This window comes from Cavia porcellus, unplaced genomic scaffold, assembly GCF_034190915.1.
Source record: "Cavia porcellus strain 051 isolate PalLab524CR breed Dunkin Hartley unplaced genomic scaffold, mCavPor4.1 scaffold_6, whole genome shotgun sequence".
Lineage (NCBI taxonomy): Eukaryota > Metazoa > Chordata > Mammalia > Rodentia > Caviidae > Cavia > Cavia porcellus.
The window spans coordinates 47,338,947-47,362,344 of record NW_026947489.1 but is presented as its reverse complement, the minus strand read 5'-3'; the positions used below and the strand labels follow the sequence as shown (position 1 = coordinate 47,362,344).

Below are 23,398 nucleotides of genomic sequence, written 5' to 3'. Positions count from 1 at the left end.
CTGGTACCCGAGTCCTGGGCTTGCATCACGCCCTGAGTTTAGAACTGAATGTCTACACCTGATTTGCGCCCAGGCCTCTGAGGCTCCGTTGGTGTTCCCATCAAAGTGCCTTCCCGGGCTCAGAGGCTTCCCAGGTTGCTGAGCCAGACCCTCGTTGGACCCTAATATCAAAGACAGAACCCCGGACTGGACTTGCCTGATGATTCACTGCATTGCCTGACGCTGCCAGTAAGGTAGCTTCCTCTTGCACTGTCCACACTGACCAGTGTTTGCCAGCTTGCTGCCTTTAAACACTGTGCTTACCCAGTACCTGAACTCGCATCTGTCCACAGCCCATTTTCCGCACCGGTTAGCCCCCTGAGTGAGGCTGTTTCCGGGTCCTTTCCTCCTGCTGCCAATCCCCAGGGAGTAAGTATTCAGCTGACCATTGCTCTGTGCAATAGAATGTTACCATGAATCCTTTAGACACAGCGGGTGATTGAAAAATACACTGTTTGTATAATATTATTAAATGTCTTAAAGGACACATTAACTGGATGTGGTGATGTGCACCTGTAATTCCAGCACGCAGGAGGCTGAGGCAAGAAGATTGATGCAAATTCAAGGCCAGCTTGGGCTACGTAGTGAGTTCAAAGCTAACCTGAACTACACAGTAAGATCCATTTCAAAAAAAAAAAGCACATTTGTTTACTCCTACTTTGAACACACTTATGCCATCATCTTGCCACTTTTTGAAGAAGTTCTGGAAGTCTTCTTTGGGAGTGTCTTTACAAGGGTATTTTATAGCACACACACAAAAAGTACAGTGAGTATTCCTGCCAGTGCCATCCATGGAAAGGCAGGCTCTAAAAACACGACAGTGTGTCCTCGTGGACCTCGTTCACCAGAGCTGGCACCATGTGACTCTTGGCTCTTCCCCAAAGTCAGAAATGGTCATGAAGGGTAAATGTTTTGAGTAGATTCAAGACACTGAGGCAGCCACAACTGTGCAGCTAAAGACCTGCAGGAAAGAGGACCTTCAGAACTGCTTCAGTAAGAGGCAAGAAAGGTGGCCTTAGTGTGTTCTTAGATCTGCTGAAGCTGTCAGCGTTGGGCTTTTACTGACTCAGGGATTTCTTAGAATTTTAGCTCATCGGGAGCTTAGGACAGTTTTCAAAGGCAGATTGATAAGGGCTGAGTCATTGGCTTGAAGTCATCTAGTTGACAACTTTAGATATCATCTGATTCTTTGCTTTTCAAATTCCTAGTCTTGACTCACTAGTGGTTATGAAATCAATTTAGCAAAATGATTGTACTTGTTAAATCAATTACATTTGTTTTATTTCTCACAAATAGAATAGGAAATAAGAGAACAGACTACAATAAAGTATTTCTTATATAGCAAAGAGGGTCTGGGTTCACGAAACTTTTATTTTGAGTGTGTGTGTGTGTGTGTGTGTGTGTGTGTGTACTGGATCACAATGTGGCAGATCTTTTATTTTGCTAAAATGCACAATTAAACAAAGTGTCCAGAGCACCGGTCTAGTCCAAACTCCTCACTTACATCTAAAAAAGTCAAAGCTTCCAAGGGAAAGTGATTGCGCTCAATCTACTAAGCTAACAAATGGTAGATAGAAAGACAGTGGGAGCTGGAATTTCAACCCCAGTTTTCTAAAATCATGCTCTGTTGGATGTTCCTACAAAAAAAGGAGGGAATTAATATAGACTTCTGACTATTATACATGTCATCACAAAGACCTGGGCAATAGTAGTCGTTAAAATATGCAACAAGCATCACCTCTGTGTTGTTATAGAAACAGGATAGGGAAATGCAGAGTGTGATATGTGGAGTGAAAAAAGAGTCAGAGGCCAGGAATTAAGTAAACTTCAGAGAGGCCTTTTTATCAAGACTAGGAACACAGCAATCTTAGTTCTGAACCAGAAGGAAACTCTGTAGCCATTCATCACCCAATAGAACAAGGACTTCTGACTGTTGGTAAGAGTCCATCTGCAGTCCATTCAAGAACATGTGACCCTGTTGGGGATCTAGCTCAGTGGCACAGACCTGCCTGGCAAGCTTGGGGCCATGAGTTTGATTCCTGGCACCAAAAAAAGTGTGACGCTAAAGGAATTTGTCTTCCATCCAAGGTGCTTATTTATCTGAGGACAGTTGTCCAGCTGATCATTCTACTTATTGAGCAATGCTTTAGGAATGGTGACAGTTATCCTGCTGACAATTTTCTCTCTATTCCAAAGGCCTCCTGCAACATCAACCCATTACTGACATTTCAGGGTAATAATCATTTTTATAAAATAATGCTGTCTCTCTAAAATACAATCGCAGTTTAAGAAATTCCATTCACTTAAAAATGTGTGCTTACAGGCTTAGAGTTAGTGGTTAATGTATTTTGATGAGTGAGAATATTGATATCGAACTCACTGAATGATTACCAATAATGATGACATACAGATCATTGGGTCTCATGTTAGTTTGGTTCCAGCCTCACGGGACTTGAAACTGGTGATTCTCAGCTCCCTTTGCAATACATTCATGAAAATCAGGGTAGTATTAGCCAAACTGTGCCTATAGTTTGGCCTCATGGCCAGAAATATTAGGATACTTTAGGATTTCTGTGTTTTATTCACCTAGCTCAAAGACACTAGATTCTCTCAATGGCCAACATATACTTTTCATGTCCATTAGTTGCTCTGAAAACTGAGCTCTGAAAACTTAGCTGTTGCTGAGTCAAACAGGTTTGTGCTCTGTGTCAGGAGTGAAATCTTCAAGTTTTAATTTAGAGTTTTGTGACTGTGGAGGTCTAATTTCCGCCATCCTTCAACATCTGTGATTCTATAAAGCTCAGTGCTCTTTAGGAACAAGTATAAGACGAAGAATTTAGCTCAGCAGTGCAGCGCCTGTCTGACAAGCCTGAGGTCCCGAGTTAGATTCCTGGTACCCTCTCCCCCACCAAAAAAGCAAATACAATCTCCAGGTATCAGGTGCCGAGTTTCAATTCGAATACTTGCATTTTTTTTTTGAATGAATCAGCCGTAGTTTCCATTCCATTCCAAACCTGGGCACATTTTCAGGCCCATATATTCTTTTGCTTTGTGTGTTCAAAGTCAAAGAACCACCCTGTGATACGGGAAATGTCCCACAGAGCCTTTCAGAGCCCTGCAAGTCCCAGAGTTCTTGGTCTATGTCGGTAGCTTGAAGTTTCCCCAAGTTGATGACAGAGCCATCTAAATATACTGAGTAAAAAAATCTCTCTGCAGCTCTTCAACCTCATTGAAACAGTCTATAAACACGACGGTTAAAAGCACTTACATAAAACGTTCTCACAGCTCAGTCACTTCTGCAACTCAGACTTTCCTAGTGGATGGCGCCACGGAATCTGAGTGCAAAGAAGTGTTGAAACGACCTTATTATTTTCATTGCTGATGCCACATGCTTTTCCATATGTATCCCAGAGTTCTCAACTTTCTCCTTGCCTGGTGACAAGGTGCCATTGGTTCATGTGTGCTAGCTAATTAAATAAGAAAACAGTGCTAAACGCCTCCAAGTTGAAAGCACATGAGACACTTCCCTTGCCTGCAGTGTGAACTTTGAAGCTAAGTGTCAGATCCCTCAAACCAAAGCCTTATTTGCTTGCTAAATTGACTTTTTCAGTATTAGGACCTCAGGTTCCCAAAGAGATGGGGCCACTTCAGGTTCTAATACTTGCCAAAATGTTCTGTGCTGCTGCTGCATGTACCAAACTACACAAATACTACCCAAATCGGGAGACTCAGTGGGGCATGAGGTTACACTTTGCAGGAGAACACAGCAGCCAGCAGTGCATGGAGGAGTTAATAAACGGTAAATGTGACATTTCAGATTGACTGGAGAAGGATGGATTTCCGGATGGAACACCACCATCTGGAGAGCAAGGGCAGAACTGGTGTGAGTCAGCCTGTTGACATTATAACAAAACACCTGACATAAGTAACGTGAAGGGGAAAAAGGCTTCTTTTGGCTCATGGTTTTAAAGGTTCTAGTCCAGGACCGGGCAGTCCCATTGCTTTTAGGCACTTGAGGGAAGTGCGAGTGACAGCGTCAGGGAAGGACTCGTGGCACTGCATCCCCATGACCTGAGTCCCCCCAACCTCCTGAAATTTCAGCCTCTCCCAAAGCACTACCCTAGGGACCGAGCCTTTACCATGTGGGCCAACCATCGCAGAGCCCTTCCTCCATCCTTCCCCAAATAAATCCCTGGTACATCAGCCAGCTTCCCCACTTTTTACAATGCCTGGGGTTGAACTCACGGCCCTGTGCATGCTGGGCAATCACTACCACTACCTGCATCCCAAGCAGCCTACACTATTAAAATGACATTTTGAAAACACTAGAAAAATGGACACTTTTGTTCCTCTCTTTAGTGAAGAAAGCCTTTCTGAATAAGATGCAAACTACAAATACCATTAAAATTAAGTTTGCTGACAAAACAAATATCATTTTCTGGTTGAAAAACTACACACTAATAGGATAGGCAAATAAATAGTAAAGAGAAAGTATTTTCAACATATATTAAACATAAAGGACTTGTTTTCCTTAGTGTATAAAGAACTTCTATAAATAAATTAAAACTGGGCATGATGGCACATACATATAATCCCAGTACTCTGGGAGGCTCAGGTAGGAGGATCATATAAGTTTAAACTCAGTTTGGACAATTTAGAGACTTAGTGATACCCTGTCTCAAAAAAATAAAGGCCTGGGGAAGCCAGGTGTAGTGGCACACACCTGTAATCCCAGCCCTCGGGAGGCAGAGACGGGAGGCTCACCATGAGTTTGAGACTACCCTTGGCTACATAGTGAGTTCATGGCAGTTTGGACTACATAACAAGACCCTGTCTCAAATTCAAAAACAAAAACCCAAATAAAATAAAAGAAAAGAAAGTCCTGGGGAATGTAGCTTAGTGCAAAGACCCTAAGTACAAGTCCCAGTACTACAAAACAGATAAATAAACAAATACAAATAAATTGGGTAAAGATCAATAACCCAAAAGAAAAGTGGCAAAGGATTTCTCAGAAGACAAAATACAGTAGATTTTAAATATGAAAAAAATGTTCAGATGTGTTCATAATCAGAAAAATGTACACTAATACTACAGCAATAGACCATCAAACACTAAAGATTTAAACTTGTGACCACTTATTTTAATAGTAAACATGTGAAGATCTGGGTTCTCTTGTATGCTTACTTGTGAGAATATAAACTGACACAATTCTTAACAAGAGTAATTTGTAATATTTATTAAAATTTAAAGTATGGGCCAGGGATATAGCTCAGCAACATAAGTGCCTGCCTAGCAAGCACTAAGTCATAAGTTCAATTCCTGGTACACAAAAAAAGAAAAAAAATACCCACAAAATTTAAAATATAGATAATATTGGCCCAATAATTCCAATGTTTGGAACTTATCCTACAGATGTGTGTCTTAAGAAAGCAGTGATGTGCACACCCGAGTATTCATTACAGTTTCATTTGTAAAAGCAAAAATGGTCAGCTGAGAACTTATTTTAAAAATCAGGATATACTGCCAAGTATGGCAGCATATGCCTGTAATCTCAACACTCAGGAAGCTGAGGCAGGAGGATTTCTATAGCTTGGGCTACATAGTGAGTTCAAGGCCAGTCTGAACTACATAGCATGACTTTGTCTCAAAAAAACATCAGTATATAGCCTTGTCATCACATCCTTAAGAAATAGGATAGCATTTTACAAGGATGAATGTATTAAAATAGAGTACTCTCCCAAACACCATTAGCAAACAAATTCTGATAAAACGCATTTAACCCATATAAGCTTGAAGAAACCGGTCACAGAGGCTGCATGTGTGAGGAGGTGACTGAGTTCAGGGGAGGCACAGCTACATGTTTTTCTGTAAACTCACTTGCATTTTATGAATTGTGTGCGATGCTCCTGTTCACCTACTGACAACTTAAGGCTCTCATGGGGATGCACAAGGCTAGTGACGAAGCTGGGTGCACAGGAGAAACCAAGGTGCAGGTGCCACTTATCAGAACGGGACCCTGGAAAAGGAGATTTCAGTTGCTGCAAAGGACTATTCTTTTTTTTTTTTTTTGGTCTTTTTCGCTACCAGGGATCAAACTCACGACTGCCTGCTTGCAAGGCAGGCGCTTATGCCGCTGAGCTAAATCCCCAGCCCTGCTGCAAGGGACTTTGATGGCTACAAATGAAGGGAAGTTAGAGCACCGTGTGTGTAGCTACAAGTTACTAATAGTAGCAACATAACAACGGCTTGTTAGCTATAGGTTACAAGGTCATTTGCAAATCGGTTGGACCTGTAATCTCTACCCTATTTCTGTTTAGGCACCAATGGATGATGACTCTGTTGATGATAATTTTGTAGGGCTGGGGAAGGAATATAAATCCAACTTGGGGCTTATTCTCAGACTCAGAGAGCTACCAGGTAATCACTAATTGACTGACTGACAGCAGGTAATCATTAATTGACTGACAGCAAGTAATCATTACCCACAACAGCAAGGCCTTGCTCTCTTCCTCTCATGTGGCTGGTGGAACTGCTGTGGAATTCGGAAGCACCCCAGTCAGGCACCGTGGATGAAGTTGCGTAGGAGCGGACACCAGCCTACCTGCCTTACACTCCAGTTCAAAGACACAGAGGCAATGGTGGGGCTGCATCTGCACAGAGCCTGGCAAAGCCCCCGACCTGACTAGATGCTTGGTGAAGACATTCTGTTCTGGGTGATGGGGTGGCGGGGTAGTGACGGTGATGGTGGTGGTAATAAATGTCCGCATTATCAATCCTGTTGACAGAATCCTTCTCCAGTGGTTTCTTCTTGCTGTCCTCTAGGGGGCCCAGTGTTCCCCTGCACAGCCCCAGCAGTGGGGCTCCACATGTCACATGAGGAGTCAGTCTATAAGCTCAGGTTTTAAGAGGATCAAGCTGGGATTCTATTTCCTAATAATAAAAGTTGTCTAAAAATAGTGTAATTGAAACTTTTTCCTAAAAGATTCTTGTGGCTAATTGCACCTAGTCCTCTTTGACATTCCCAAATGGTGAAGCCATTTTGCTAAAGTTTGAAGCAGTACAAAAATAAGATTCAGCATTAGAAAGGAGCTTAGAGATAGTCCAACGACCACTTTACCCCTCTGCCACAGTGCTGGAGATCTGCGAGGAGACCTGTTCAAAAAGCAGCAAACGTCTTATGGTTTTTCATGTTCTTCTAAAGGAAAAAATGCCGTCAGCTTTGTACGAAGAAATTATGCCATTGCCTTTCTTTCTTTCCTTCTCTCCAGAGATGAGAATAAAGAGTAGAGATACTTCAATCCCTACAACTTCGTATGAAATCATTCTGTAGGATTCAAGTTTTCTTGAAATGAAAAGGATAAATCATGTGAACTCAGTTGAAGTTAGGGGGTGGAACCTGATTGGACATCTTGTTGTCAAGGAAACCAGTTCACTCTCAAGTCCCGCCCCCATAACACTTGTTAGACAATGACCTCTCAACTCTTCATCTGATATCTTTTTTTTTTTAATTGGTACCAAGGATCGAACTCAGGACTGCCTGCCTGCAAGGCAGGTGCTTATGCCACTGAGCTAAGTCCCCAGCCCCTCAACTCTACATCTGACATCTTAAAACTGTTTTCAGATACCCAAATGTTCTACTCTGGAAGCCTGCACAAGGACTGGAGGGGAGTGACCCTAGGAATCAAACCCTGGGAGGACTTGTCCTACATCCAGGGAGACAGCATCCCTCTGAGTCAGTGCTACCTCTCGGAAGCTCAGGTGCCATCTCCAAAGTTGGTGTCGTCTGCTGCAGAATGAGGCTCATGGACAGGCAGAGCTCAAACGAGACCTTTTAAAAGCAATAAAACAGCACAAGCATAGAAGAAAGGTAAACAACTCAATCCCTTAACACTTTATCGAGTACCTATCATGCTTGAGGCAGAAACTGCACAACGACAGATCCTAGTCCAGGCTGAGTTACGACGGTCACGGAGCATGCGCAGAACTGCTTGGTACTGAGGATGTGCCCTGCTGCATCAGCGCCAGGCTTGGCCTCCTGCTCTGTTTTGGGGTTAGCCAGGTCGCTTGGTTTGACGGACAGAATACCAGCGTACAAGACACAACAGTGTGTCCTCTCTTGAGTTTTTGCTTTCACTGTGAGAGGACTCTCCCCTGGTGGGCCTGCCCTTCCACAGGGCTGAGAGGAACTGCACACCACCCCCATCTCCATGCAGCAGATGCACCAGGAAGTCCTGGGGCTCCTTCCAGCCAAGCGGAGCTTAGACCAGCCAGTAAGCAGTGACAGCCCTTAGACACCATCAACAGCAAATTGTTATTAATGTCGCTGAGTTTGAGGGGAGTCAATAATACAGCAATTGACAAACTAATACAGAGTTCACGTAATGCAACATTTCAACTTACTAACTTTTCAGGATCAAATGAAAAACTTAAGAGTAGGTAGAAACGCTTGACCAAAACTGTGGGTCTCCTGGGTGGGGCCATTTCCATAAAGAGTACCAGCCAATCCTTCCAAAAATAAGCACTAAGAGAACAGATGTCCCAAATCCTGTGGACCAAAAGGCTTACAAACCAGTTGGCCCCATCAGGATATGCGTTTGCCACACAACAAAACCTTAATGCAGCCAGATATGTTATCAGAGCCCTAGAAGTCTAGAAAAAGCTACTAAAACTCACCCAGCTGGGCAGAAGCAGACTAAAATGACAAGGACTCCGGTGTGGAGAGGGACATACATTGGGAAATGAGATTATGATTCAAGCCTGTTAACTAACTCTTGAATAGAGAAAGTGATCTGAACTTGGGTTTGTTTACTGGATTGTGGGTTTTTAGAAATAGGCACATATGGTAAAGGATAAGAAGAGAAAATGCAGGGAAGACAAAGGGAGGGGCTATGTTACTTTATATGGCTGAGAACAAGGATGACCACAGGACTCAGTGTATCCAAGATAATCTTGGTTTATGCGGTTGTCCTGGGTAATTATTAAGACCATTTCCTTCCACTCTCAGAGGCTGCTGATTTGGGTGATAAATTACATGCTTACTGGCAGCAGACTTTACCCATTGAGGTTGAACCATATGGGCCTACGATTCAGATAAGGTCATGGGGATCAAGACTTGCCCCGGTTATCCAGGCATTTAGGACGGTTGACTCTGGAGTGGGAAAGGCCACTGCGTCCTTGACAGCACATCCTTCAGCATAGTGGTGTGAGAAGTTAAGATTCCCAGCTCGGTAGGGTTTCAAATCCCGGGAAGTAGCTTTCACGGCAACATGGTGCCTATGAGCAAGTCCACAGGTCTTGTCTAGAAAGCTTGTCTACCCTGCAGGGACTCTTTTTGTGACCCCTCATATAAATGCAAACCACATCTCCGTTCTTTGCCTCTATATCCATTCAACATGCCGAAGTCAAAACATAGAGAGGAAAATGAAACGTCCTTCTTACCCACATAGAGGGCCATACAATTTTCTGAGTTCCAGCTGGCCATCCCAAAAACCCTGAAAAACAAAACAGCACCACAGTAAGACTGAGATTAAGTAGAATTTCATTTATTCACACTTATTCAGCAAAAAACCTGAGACAACAAGAATACCATTAGACAAATAATAAAAAAGAACTGAAGTTATACAGCTTGCAAGCACTGTGGAATCGGGGATAAACAAAGGGCTTTTTAAGACGTATTGCCAAATAAAACTCTCATGCAGCCCTGCTTTAATGGACTGAAGAGATCATCAGGACTTAGACTACTTGGATATAATTGCTGCTAAAATATTTGAAAACTGTTTGCTTTCTCAACTATGTACCTTCTGAGATTTCATTCACGCTATTATTTTTACTTAACCAGGTTTCCTTCTGTGATGCCCACATGTGTAAAATTCTGCCGCATCTATCCAACTGATCACAAATTCTGAATTCTTATGATCTAGGTTGAATTTCAGATAAAACCAACATATCTGGAACATAAGAACTCTAGAGTAATTTTATATAGGAAAATCATGAGGTGGAGTATACCTCAAGAGGCACATGGGGTGAGACCACACAGAGGGTTAGAAATGCTGGACCACAGTCTGCAGGGACAGGCCTGTGGAAAGGAGGTGGGAGGGACCCAAGAGGTGACTGCACAGGGACCCGTGGTTAGGTGGGGTGGGACTGCAGTGACTAAACATTTGCGTGAGTTGGGATGGGTGTAGGGGTGGAAAACTCTGTGTTGTGTGAATAGAGTGAAATGCCAGATACATAGAAGGGCAGAATAGATGTCCCGGGTAGAAATATTCCCGTTCTCTTTAGATCCCTAGATTTTCCAGTCTGTGTCTCCTATATATCAAGGAAAGCTTATATGAACATCAAAATAGTCCCTGAAATGCTGTGCCCTGGGAAGAACTTGGCAGGATTTGTATCTACAGAGTGAGAAGCTGGAAGGGAACATATGTGGAAATTATCCAGAAGCATGGGCTGTGTTCTCCACATGATAGCTGTGCTGTTTGCCTTGGACATTTACCTCAGATGAATTACTCAACCAAATGCAGCTGACCATCCCCTGCCTTCTGCAGTACTGTGTGAAGTTGGCTTTCTTTAACTTTCCTATCGGATTTGTTGCTCCATTTTGACACTTTTAAATTCTTCAAGTTTGCTTCCAGGATCCACAGGGTGTCACAATGGGGAGGTTGTCTATGGGATCCGGGTTTCAAAATTACTAACTGGTCACCCTCAAGAGAAACGGAGGAGCGTGTTTAAACAGTACTACAAAGGGAAAAACAGCAGATAGTGAGGAAGGGTGGTGGACAGAGAGACAGAAACGATAGAAGAGGAACTGAGAAGGGGGAGGAACAAGTAAAGAAATAGCTGAGGTTATTTTTGTCTAGAGCCGAGGACCAGCCCTCCTGAGGGCAGAGACTGGGAACCCTGAGGAGCTGTGAAGGGGTTTATCTGGGTGAGCTCAAATTCAGTCCTTCCTCCTTTCTGTGGCTCTCCACTTGTGGGATCTGCTGTCTCCTGATGTCGGTCTGGTGACAGCCTCCCCCTAAATTAACAGACTAAACCATCAAGTTTCTGAGAAAACCCACCGTAAAAATAAAATAAAATAACCTCAAAGACCCGGGGTGCTCTGCAGATGGCTACTGGCCACCTCCACTTGCACATCACTCTGGCAAATCCAAGCCAACAGCCCCCAAATCAGACACGTTTCTCCCTCAACGAGCCACCCTCCCCACCTTTTATTTCTGTCACCCAGTGTTCATTCTTTTTTTGTTCAATGGTTGCTTCATTTTGTCACAAATGCTCACACCTTGTCAGTTACCAGATCTCATAGTTTTGCTCTAAGTATTCTTTGCTCCTGGCTGTCATTGTCACACTTCAGCCTAGACTGAGCACAGTTAGATTCCATGGTCCCTAGCAATATTCCTTTTTGATGTACCTCTCCTATTAAAAAATTACATTAGCCGCCCCATCACTCTTTGTCACCTCACATTCCCCAGTGTTCCCAACTTTTGGTTTCTCATTGATCTGAGCTTCTGGTTGACCTGTGTGGTTGCTTAAATGTGGCCGCACTCACACATGTGGCTCCCCACCTGGCCTGTGTTCCTTGTCTACAGCTCCTGTGAGACCCTTTTTGGGAGCTTCCCTAGGGTTATTTATGCCACAAAGTTCCCTCTCCTCTGAAGCAAGATCCCCTTACTCATGTCTGTAATAACTAATCCAGCACTGGGAACAACCTATCTGCTGTTACACATCCATGTTTGAGGGTAGAAGTTATCTCTATTCTTTCTGCATTCTAGGGCCTGGAGCCCTTGATGCTCAGCAGAAAATGAATGAATGAATGACAGGACCAAATACATACTGGCGGGGATAGGGATGAACCACTGTTGTCACAGAAAAGCTCATTCCAAGAAGGGAGAGCTCAGCACCTCCACACATGGCCCGGGCCAGCAACCCAGGCAAGAGCAATGCTTCACGGGAAGCCTGCACCGTAGCCAGCGCGTCAGGGCCTCACCTGGCGGAAGAAGGTCAAGTTTCCAATGAAAGGAGAAGGCTTAGGATGTCTGATGCCCAGCTTTTCCAGTGTTGAGAATACCGATGTGGAGTACCTGCAGAGAGAGGCACGTTTTCAAAACAGGAAATTGAAGCTTGCTTTCCTGCTTTTGGCCCTATGCAGAAGCACTGGAAGTATAACCAGAAGAACAAACTTCCAGGACCCAAGGGGCCAGGGCCTGGCAGTGAACGAACAGAACGGGAGCTGAAAATCCCTCCTGATCGAGTGACGGATCATAGATGGAGGATGGAGAACACGAGAGGTGCGCACCGCCTTGGGATGCAGAGGTCCACTGCCCACAGCTGCGTCCTCCTGATGAACCCACTTCACCCGAGTTTGGCTCCTTTGCCTCTAAATCTATTGTGAGCAATTGCTCAGTCAGAGACAAAACAAAACAAAACAACAACAACAAAGACCCTCATTATGGTGTAAGCTAATTTCCCATGCATGTTTCTTTTCTTTTTTCTCCCAGTGCCAGGGATTGAACTCACGATCTTATGCTTATCAGGCAGGTGCTTGCACTACTGAGCTAAAACCTCAGGTTCCCTCCCTTTTTTTTTTCATATTTATTTTCTTGGTCAACACTGGTCCCCCAGGCCAGAGTCCAGTGCTGGCCTGGCAAGTGCAAGGTCCTGAGTTCAATTCCAGGTACCTCAAAAAAAAATAATAATAATAATTGGTTCCCTTGGCATACGTTATTTTTTCCCTCATCACATTTCATGACTGAAGAGAAAAAAGTAAAAAATGGAAACAGAGGCAAACCGTGGAGAAGAGACCCTAACACCGAACCTTTAAAACTTCATTTTGTCTTTGTTTTCCCAGTCTGCAAATATCTGGGAAGCATATTTTCTAAACCAAAATCAGGAAGCATGGACGGACAGATTTCTGTACCTCTTTCCAGGAGAAAGCGGCATCTGAGAAGCACAGTGGGGCTGTCAAAACGTTGCATTCCTAGAATTTGCAGTGGTTTATGGGAATGGAGAGGTAGACTCAGAAGCGTCTTAGGAAGACCTGGACAAATGGCTGGGATCCTGGTTCAATTAGGTCAGAAAAACTAATGCGTCAAATTGGGTGTTGAGCATCACGCAAAGATCAGCCAAGTCGCAATTTAGGGGCAAGGAAAAACAGACACTAGTACTACAGTCCGGCTTCCCGGAGCACCAGAACTCAAAACAACAACAATGTAACAACAACAGCACAGTGCTGTAAGCATCACTAACTTAATAGAAAGATGGGATGTTTACTGTATTCTTAGACCCTTCTCTTTCTCCTCTGCAATCCAATGGGGAGCACTTAAAGAGAGAACATTTCAGTGTGTTCAGATATTTGGGGAAAAGATGACCCACCTTAAATTATGCTTGCACTGTTCTGAGCAATGGATCTATTTCTAAAGTGGCTACAGAGGAGCACTAAACAGGGCAGAATGGGGAAGCAAGTGGTCCCCCCAGCTCGCCTAAGATTGCCTCCATCTGGGGGCTTTATTCGGTTTGAATGAATTCCCGAGATGTCACATTTAAGTACATGTTCAAGGGTAATTACAAACCACACTCCAGAGCCATGTGCGAATTGCATGGATTAGTCATGCCGACATTCCTCTTCATTAATGTGTGTACCAGAGGTTGACAGCACAGTTGGTGAGTTATTCTTTCAAGTAGATGATAATATTTTAAATGACTCCCCTATACTGAAGGGGAAAGATAAAAGGGAACTCAGCAGCTCGCTCAACACTTCCTCCAACAGACTCATATCGGGAGTCGATGTTCCCTTCATCATCAGTTTTTGTGAATTCTTTCCTAAATGTAATCTCTAATGGGCAGAAAGAAATATGAAGATCTTGGGCCACGTAATTACATCTTAATTTTGTAATTAGATGTCTTGATTGTCTAATTAAAGGACAAGAAGTCTGTGCCTAATTACACATGCTAATTATTATGCAAACCCATGCCCTAATTATGTAACTCCACTTATGAGAACACTGCCCGTGTGTGTCTGCACCAAATTCAGACATTTGCTAACATATGGTATCAGCAGAGTGTGTCCTGAACATGACCACGGACTTCACTTTGTAGCCTGCACCCAGGTGGAGAACAGAAGCGCCTTCAACCGAGCTGGCCAGATAGCACAAGTGACCACAGTCCCTGCACCCAAATGGGCAGGGGGCTCAGGGCCACCAGATTTCTGGGCAAAATTGCCAAGTGGTTCTATCTGCCTCCCTCCCCCTTCCTTCTCTGCAGCCTTGTGTCATACTCTTTGGCCCCAGGACTGTCTGTCTCTGCAGGCTCTTCACATATTGATAGATTGATACATTCAAAAAGAGAAATTGAAGCCCTAACCTCCAGGACCTCAGTCTGTGACCTGATTTGGAAACAGGATCGTTGGCTATGTAATTAGTTAACATGACGACATATCGAAGTAGAGTGGATCCCTAACCCAAATGTCCTGATGGGAGGGTGGCTGTGGAAGGACAGAGACACACGTAACTATGAAGGCACAGATGGGAGGGACACAGCCATGAGGGAGGTACGTCAGAGGCCATCAGCAAGCCCCCCACAGTGTAGGGTAAGCAGAAACCCTGAAACGAAACCTGGGTTTTGGAGGCAGAGCTGTTTGTGTCAGCAGGCACTGACTGGGGTCACTCCCAGAAGACCAGGTCCTGATTTCAGGTGCTCTAGGGCTTATATGGGGTGAGCAAGAGGGAAGTGCAGAGGCAGAATGGCTTGTCAGTTAGGGATTGGTTTATGCGGTATGCATCACAGTGACCACCTGGGCATCACAGTGACCCGCCACTTCTAGGAGACAGAAGCAATAGGAACTGGGTCCAAAACTATTATCCGGGCAACTAAGAAACTGAAGATTACGGCTGAGTGGGAGTGAGAGGTCCTGTTACAACAGCTCAGAAGAGACAGCAGAGGATTCTCCCCTCCAGGGCTCAGAGGGAGCACGGCAGCGCTGGGGTCTCGATTTCCTACTGCAGCTTCTGAAGCCGTGAAGTGATACATTCCTTAGGTTTCAAGCCACTCAGTTTGTGGTACTTTCCAGGCAAGTTCTAGGAAAGACATATACTAGGAATGCCCAGGAAGAGGTCTCAGAGCCAATGTCTAAAAATTTCCTCCTGTAACTTTAAAATTTTTCATTGTAAAAGAAATTTCCCTGTTATGTCAAATTGTGTCATTTGAGTTCTATGCCATCCAATAAAGTACAGGTGGCCTGGATGCTCCTGTGGAAGTGGGTAGGGTGTAACCATCCTACAATGGCAATGGGATGTTTAGGACAGCTGTCCTCTGACAGGATGAATGCAAATGCACCCCACAATTACGATTATGGACATCTGCCATTGTTTACAGTAAGGGTACTGAGGCTGGGAAGTGATAACAGAAAGTATAGATAGCTTCAGAGAGCATCCTTTGACTTTGTTTTCACAATTGAAGCAGTCATTAAATGCTACAGGACACAAATCCTGCACTGTTGGAGATCAGACTTTCTTGCCCTTTCCTAAAATAAATAGAACCATACAGATCATTTTCCAAATAAGGTTCAAGGTTGAAAGGTTGAAAATTCCACAATGTTTCATTTTCCTTAAGACCAGCGCCCTCTCTTGATGGACTCAGCAGAAGGATGTGACTCTATTTTAGCTGCAGAAGCCACCTATGATAAATTGGGGGGCATTTCGATGAAGGTCAAATGGATTGAGGTTTGGAGCAAAAGAAGAAACCAATAAAGTGACATGGCCAGTAATTCTGTCAAAGTGGTAGTCAAGTCAAGAGCAATACCAGAATCGGACTTAAACTCTTGTCTTGAAAAATGTGTTGGTAAGTAACAGGGTGGGACGTGAGGTCTGTGGGCTTTGCAGAAAGACAGCTCTGGAAGTACTTGAGGAAATGTGGGCAAAGCAGCCAGACCGATCAGAGAGGAAAGCCTACTTCCATTTCACTGTACTTCTGTCTAGTCTCTTCTACCTGAGCATTTGTTTAGATAATATTTTCTATATTTTTCTATTTTTATTCCTTCATATTTCTACTTTTTTCCAAACCACATAATCAAACAACTGTTATGAATCCTTTGTGACTATCATCTTTATGGTTGTATAATATTCCTCTCACAGACTTATTATCATATATTAAACTATTCCTATTGTTAAATGTTTAGTGTTTTTTCCACTTCTAGTTGCATTAAGTAGTGTTAATACAATGAAAATTTCTGTGTCCTGAATTTTTCCAGGGCCTTGTGTATAAAGAATTTTCCAGACCTGAAATCCAAAAATGGTTGGTTTTTAACTTCGCTGCACAATGCCCAAAGTTTTCCAGAAAGCTTGCTGACGCCTATCCCATGGTCCCAACCCCATTTCGAAAAAACTTCCATAAATCTTCCGTAATCAGTGGCCACACCAATGTATCTTGATACACATCTGTGTTTCTTTCATTGAGAGAGAATATTTTTGCCATCCCTTCTCCAACTGCGAAAGTGTTTTCCGACTCTGAAATCATTTCCTTCCCTCCTTCCTTCCATTCCTCCCTCTCCCCATCCCCTTCTCCTCCTTCTTTCTCCTCCTCATCCCCGCAGGGATTTATCTGGTTGATGGGCAAGGGTCCTGCACCAGCTGGTTAAAGGACCTCTTGGAAGCTGGGGTCCCCGAGAGGTGGCTGCAAGCTGCCCCCCACGCGTGGGCACAGAGAAGGGCGGCCAATCACTTCGGGAACAGCTCCCTGGGACCTTGCTGCTTGGCTTCGTTCCCTCGCCCTCTCTTTCCTTGCCCATGCGTCTCCCATTCATAACAAAGAAGCTGTAAAAATAGACAAGGATCAAATCTTGCCTGTAGGCAGATTTTTCCAGGAAAAAAATTGTGAAACACAGAGTTTATGTAACAGGCCTTCTCACTTGCTGTTCTTCTTCTTCTCCTTCTCCTCCTCCTTCTCCTTTTTCCTTCTCCTTCTCCTCCTTCTCTTTCTCTTCCTCCTCCTCCTTCTTTTTTTTGTTTTTTTGAGACAGGGTCTCACTACATAGTTCAGGCTGGCTTTGAACTCACTACGTGGGGCCAGAGTGGCCTTGAACTCATGGCAATCCCCCTGCCTCAGTCTGTCTAGCTCTGGGGTTATATTTGCATGCTGCTGTCCCTGGTAACAATACCATTCTTGATGCCTTGGGCGTGTGAATGCTTGTTCAAAAGCTTAAGTAGCTTTTGAAACTCATTAACGGGGTCCTTGTTACTGGTGGCTTTATATGTACAGTGTGGGGGGGTATAAAAGGTCAACTGTGGTCAATCCTATTAGAAGATGAGGTCTGGGGATATAGCTCAGTGGCACAGTGCCTGCCTGGCCACAGCGAGGTGCTGAGTTTGATTCCTGGTACAAAAAGAAGAAGGAGGAAGGGGAGGAGAAGAGGGGGAGGAGGAGTTAAAGGAATTTTTTAAGTAGACCCAAGTTTCCCAACTGTATTTGTTTCTCACCGCTGCAGTGACGACTGACCACAGACTCACACTTTAAATCACTGGCTACTCTGCAGTGTGGAGCCCAGCAGCTCTGCATCAGCTTCACTGGGCCAAAGTGAGGGGTCAACAGGGCCCTTCCTCCTAGGCCTCTTTGTTACAAGGCCACAACAGATCAGACCAGCTCCAGCCATGACACCTTGACTTCCCCACGTCCCTGTGTCCCTTCATGAGGACCCCTTCTCTCACATTTGGGGTACACTCAGGTGGTCCAGAAGACTCACCAGTCCCAGAATTTCCAGTCCCATTCTGTCTTCAAACTCTCTTGTGCCACATGAGCGCCGTCACCCAGCTGCCCCACCAACTTCTGTTGTGTTTACATCTGGTCTATTTTGGGGTGTGCTGGAAAGGGGAAGTCCCCTTGGACTTCCTGTTGGGACAGATCAGGCTGTCAGAGTCGCAGGAAGTGGGCAGGAGGCCACTCAGCCTCCCAGCCCTCCTACCTAAGCAGCCAAGGAGAGAAGCATTTCCGAGAAAAGAGTTCTATTTTAAATAAGTCTTCTAAGCTAGACATGATGGCACACACCTCTAATCTCAGCATTTAGGAGGCTGAGGCAGGAGAATCACCGAGTTCAAGGCCAGCCTGGGGAGCACTGACACCTTGTTTCACAGATACGGAAAAAGCCATCCAGGTGACAGTGACTGGCGCCAACTTTCCATTTTTACCTTGTGTTCGGGGTAGAAAAGTCATTTATACAACAGCTTTGTGATTCTTGCCGTATCTGTAAGTCGCTTACACTATTATTCTCCGATTTCTACTAAATAAACGTAAATGTATTTCTTTGAAAAGGAAAATTATGTCATGACCATAAAGGGGAATCAGTACCACTTCCATAAAGGAAAACTAGCGGTCAAAAGAGACAAAGGACTCTGTACAAGTGTGAGTGCCCCTCAAACGGCCTCCGCTGCAGACCGCAGGCCACGGGCCGCTCACTGCCGGGAGCCTGGGCCCTCGAGGTGGCTCCCGGAAAGCCACAGTCTGAAGCGCAGTCTGTTCATTTCAGTGGCTGTGGCTTGGCTCTAGTTTGACAGTGTGGCCAGAAAGTGACAAAGGCAATCCCAGTCCTTTCTCACTGTACCCAGGGTGGATGGGACTGGATGAACCTCATTGTCCCAGAATTACAGAGAGCTGGCTTACATCTGATGTTGGATGGATTTCAGCTTGATGGTAGCCTCCCTTAGGACGGGAGACGCATCCACAGCGAAGCCCCCCCCACCCCCAGCCTTCGCTTAAGAAGGGAGGGCATGAGGTGCTCGCACGTGTTGGATGCGTGTCTCTGGTGTGCAGCGTGGTCCTGGGTGCCGGGAGCTGTACTCAGGGATCACCCCTGCTGGGTCTGTGACCCATGGCACAGAGGAGTGGGTCAGGTAGGCAGTCAACAGGGGAGATCACACAGTTAACGAGCGTGTACACTGTGACCCTGCAGCAGGAGGCATCGCCATCAGTCCCTGCTCCAGCTGGCACGTCGCGTTTCAGTTTTGATTGCTCTGTGACTATTGCGTAGTAGTTGTTGAACCTGAGCAATGGTAACCGGTCCCTACACTAATTATCTCCCACCAACGCTAGTTTGTGGGGAAACAGAGCAAACAAAGCAAAAATAAAAACAGAAGAAACAGGAACAACCCATTCGGGACCCTCCTGTCTCTCGGAAGCTATTCCTAATCCCCGTTCCTATTCCTCATCCTTTTCTCCAGTAAGTTTTTCTACTCTTAGAAAAAAGAAAAAGAAAAGAAACCACATGGTCCTCTGAAGAGAACCAATCCCCAGAAAATCATTAAACAAAGAAGAGAGATCAAAGCCGGCACCACGACTGAGGGCCTGCTGCCAGGGAAGGGGTCACCAGGGGACCACAAGTGTGTGGGAGGCCAGCCGCAGGGCTCGGCCTTGACCTTAGTGAAGGTGTTCGCCTTTCTCAGGGTGCTTCGAATGCCCAGATCGCCACAAGAAAACCAGAGCTGTAGGAAGGAACCAGCCAACGTCTCAAAATTAGAAAAATTAGACGTACAATGGGGCCCTGCGTTCAGGTCAGTCCCCAGTATTTCAAAAAAGAGAAAATGGAGGGGGAGGGCAGGGAGAGGAGGAAGAGAGGAAGGAAGGAAGAAAGAAGAAAAGGAGAAAGACAGGGAGGGAGGCAGGGGGAGGGAAGGGAGGGAGAGAGAAGGACCAAGGGGGAGGAGGAGAGAAAGGAGGGAGGGGGAGGAGGAGGGAAAGGAGGGAGGGGGAGGGGGAAGGAAAGGAGGGAGGGGGAGGGGAAGGAGGGAGGGGGAGGGGAGGGAGGGAGAGAGAAGGAGGGAGGGGGAGGGGGAGGGGGAGGGAGGGAGGAGAATCTGTTGACAGCCTCTAGGACCCAGGAGGGACAGCAACAGAGCCCTGGGGCTTAGAGTTGGCTGGGAAGGGAGGAGCCCAGGAGCCAGGCAGCCTCGGTCTGCATCACTGCAGGGTTCAGGACAGTGTCCTGTTCTCATGACAGCGCAGGAGAAACTGCTGGAGTAAACACTGGTTTCACGGTACACATACACACGTAGCCTTTGTTTCTACTTTAAAAATCAAATTTTGGCTGGGGATTTAACTCAGCGGCATAAGCACCTGCCTCGCAAGCAGGCAGTCGTGAGTTCAATCCCTGGTACCAATAAAAAAAACAAAAAAGACAAAAAAAAAAAATCAAATTTTTGTCCAAAAACCAGTTCAGTGACTGCCACTTATAAAATGCCTCTGGGGGTGGGCAGGTTTTTCCTTTGTTTTTTTGCTTTTAAATATTGCTTATTGGACTGACTTTAACAGGAACGAGCTCCTACACCAAGGAAAGGTACAGGCTCCTCTCTGAGAAGAGATACAGATGTAACGGGGAGATGTCCCCAGAAACTTTTCCTCAGATTGAGAGGGAGGCAAAGAGATAATGGCTCAGTTACATGTACGGTACATTTAAAATGTAAAAGACTGTGTCCGGTGTCTGCAACTGCTACTGCTACGTTGGGCACCGGAAGCCCACGTGTGTGTGTGTGTGTGTGTGTGTGTGTGTGTGTGTGTGCCACAGGTGGGAGCTGGAGAACGTGGCCGTGGAGGTGGACTTCACTTCCTGAGCCCAGCTCTCCCAGTGCCGAGGTCCACACCCACCCACCAGAATGCGAGTCATAGAACCACAGGCAGATTCTTGGTTCCAGAGCCACTGAAATCACAAAGCTGTGCCAGGTTTGGTGGTGCACGCCTGGAATCCCAGCACTTGGGAGGCTGAGGCCGGAGGATCACGGTGAGTTTGAGACCAGCCTGGGCTGCAAAGTGAGCTCAAGTCCAGCCTGAACTGCATGGCGAGAACCTGTCTCCAAAAGACCAAAAACCATGAAGTGGCATTTAGCAAAGGTAGAAAAATTGCTCCGTCACCAAGCAGATCAGCAGGTGCTTTGCCAGGACACAACTGAAAGGATTCCAGCTCCTCCGAGAACAGGTCCGGGTGAGGCCGAGGCACTGGAGCTGTCTGTCTCTCTGGCTGCCAATTAGCAGGCCAGGACTAGCTGGTACTGCGCTCTGGAGGAAGCTGTAGTGCTTGTTTAAGTGCTTGATGATGTTGTCCTGGTGGGGAATCTCAGCACATCAAAGGCTGCTGAGGAGCCAAAATTCACCTAGAGTCTGAATTAATCACTTTGTCAAGCACAACAAAGGCTCTCCTCCTTTGCTAATCATCCCGGAAGAGGTAGCAGCCCTCTGTTAAATAAGGAAACTGTGGCACCTTTAATTAATGTTCAAAGAACTTTTTTACTGGTTTTATTTTTATGAAAATGGTACACAGAGAGCAGGTGTTGCTCAGGCTTCCCAGCCACAGGGACAGTGGGACTTGGCTTTGCTGGAGTTCCCGGAAGAGGACCTGGGCTCCTGACCGTAAGGTCGGGGGTTGCTGCCGATGCGATGCGGGGAAGTCACTCCTGGCCTGTGGCCTCCTTAGCACTTACATATTGGTTTTCAAGACACCACTGAAGTCTTCCCTCTTCCCCAACACTGCCTTTTGCGGTGTGGCTTTTAATTTTTAGACAAGCTCTTGCTATGTAGCTCAGGCTGGCTCTGAGCTCCTGAGTGCTGGGGAACAGGTGGGCACCACCATGCGTGGCCCCTAATCCTACTGGGCCAGCCTTTGTGACCACGGCTCAGACCCCTGCTGTCTGGTAGCCTGCTCTCCACTGCCCAGAGCCACAGGCATTGGGTCATACTGCAAGGCCCTGCCCAGGACACAGGAGCCAAGTGGAGACCCTAGGCAGAATGGGAGGGTGAAATGTGGTGCAGTCACCCCAGAATGGGTTTGACACCCTGGAAGCCGACTGGCAGGGTGGGACGGAGGGACCTGGAAGCCAGCTGATTTGGGCCCATGGTGCTTACAGAGTGCGAGCATCACATAGGGGACAAATGGGACATGCCCAGCCCCAGAGGGCTTGTCCTCCGGACAGAAAATGGGTTTCTCTTAGACCTGGGGAAGCCGTGGTGACTGTCTTTTCTTGTCCAATGGCTCCCCATGGTTGCTCAGCTGCTCAACACTGAAAACCTTTAATGTCATCTTTGACTCTCTTTCCCAGTGCGCCATCAGTCACGAAGGTCCCTCAAGTCTGCCTTCAGTCTCTCTTCAATGAGTCCTTCGTGCTTACCCCTGACTTGGCACCACACTGTGCCAGGCCACACTGTCTCTCCCTGGGCCACAGACTCTTCAGTAGAGCCCTCGTCTGGCCTCCAGTCCCAACCCTGACCACCTGGCAGCCCTCCACACTAGTGTCAGAAGAACTCACTAATGTGCAGTCTCATCAGGGTGCAGCCCAGCTGAGAGTTCTTTCAGATCAAGTACTAACCTCCTTTATTTGGCACAGGAGATCTTTGATGATTGATCCCCACTTGGCTCCAGCCTCATTTTAAGCTGTCTTTGACCCCTCTTTAGACTCTGGCAACCTTGCTCATTTCTATTTATCCCAAGATGTTTCATGCTGCTGGGTTTGGACCCATGCTATTTTCCAAGGCCAGAGCAAGGGAGGTGCCTAGAGCACTACATTTAAGGAGGTTCATATGCTCAGGGATGTGCAAGTACCAACTATGCTCTTGCACAACCTCAAGAGCCAGGGCCTCCTTAAAAGTTGCACCCCAGCTCCCTTCACCTGCTTCCAGCCCACTCTGCTCAGCAATATCTGGTGTCCACTTTCCTTCTCCATCTGGCACGTCCTGATCCTCTCTGGCTTTCTCTGCAGGAGTCACCTCCTCCCGGAGCACACCCAGACTGCCCTGGGCCCGTGGTCATGTTTCTCTTGGCCTCTCACAGGGCTTTGTGGCATCCCTGGTGGGGGCAGTTGTCAGCAAAGAGCAGGAGAACACAGTGCCTTGTTTGTCAGACTTGAATCCTGCCCAAGTTCACTGCTTACGGTCCCTGCCTCTGCTTCTATCCTGGGCCTCAGCCGTCTGTAGTGCAGCTTTTGTTTGTAAGAAGTCCTTGAAGAACTTGAGGCATCCTGAAAGAGGAGCATCTGCCTCAGATGAACCCCTGAACTGGGATCCAGGGAGGCAGCCAGGGCTTCCTGCAGGATCACGGGGACTGTGGCAGGGTCTCCCTGAGAACCAGAACCTTCTTGAGCCCTACACAAAGGAGCTCAGTTTTTGTCCTCACACTCTATAGAACGTGCTGCCTTCATCTCCAATTCTCAGATGAGAAAACTGAGGCTCAGAGAGACCAAATAACTGTCCCAAGCTCACACAGCTAGCAAGATGCAGAGCTCCGACTGGAACCCAGGGTCTCTGGCTCTAGACCCAGGGCTTTTCTCTAGCACCCTCTACTATCGTCTGTAGGTGACAAGGGGTGCAGAAGACCCCACTTTGTCCCTTCCATGGAGTA

General features: G+C 46.1%; 1 protein-coding gene across 4 annotated transcripts in view; it reads right to left on the bottom strand.

The window, feature by feature from the left end:
• The window catches only part of Tbxas1 (thromboxane A synthase 1), a 158,049-nt gene that overhangs the window by 116,003 nt on the left and 18,648 nt on the right, over positions 1–23,398 (bottom strand). For all 4 annotated transcript variants that reach the window (XM_063249598.1, XM_063249597.1, XM_063249599.1 and 1 more), the window contains exons 2-3: positions 12,023–12,116; positions 9,478–9,530 (exon numbers count right to left, since the gene is read on the bottom strand). In XM_063249598.1, coding sequence (XP_063105668.1) covers positions 9,478–9,530; positions 12,023–12,116 — 147 coding nt within the window. The remainder of the gene's footprint in view (positions 1–9,477; positions 9,531–12,022; positions 12,117–23,398) is intronic.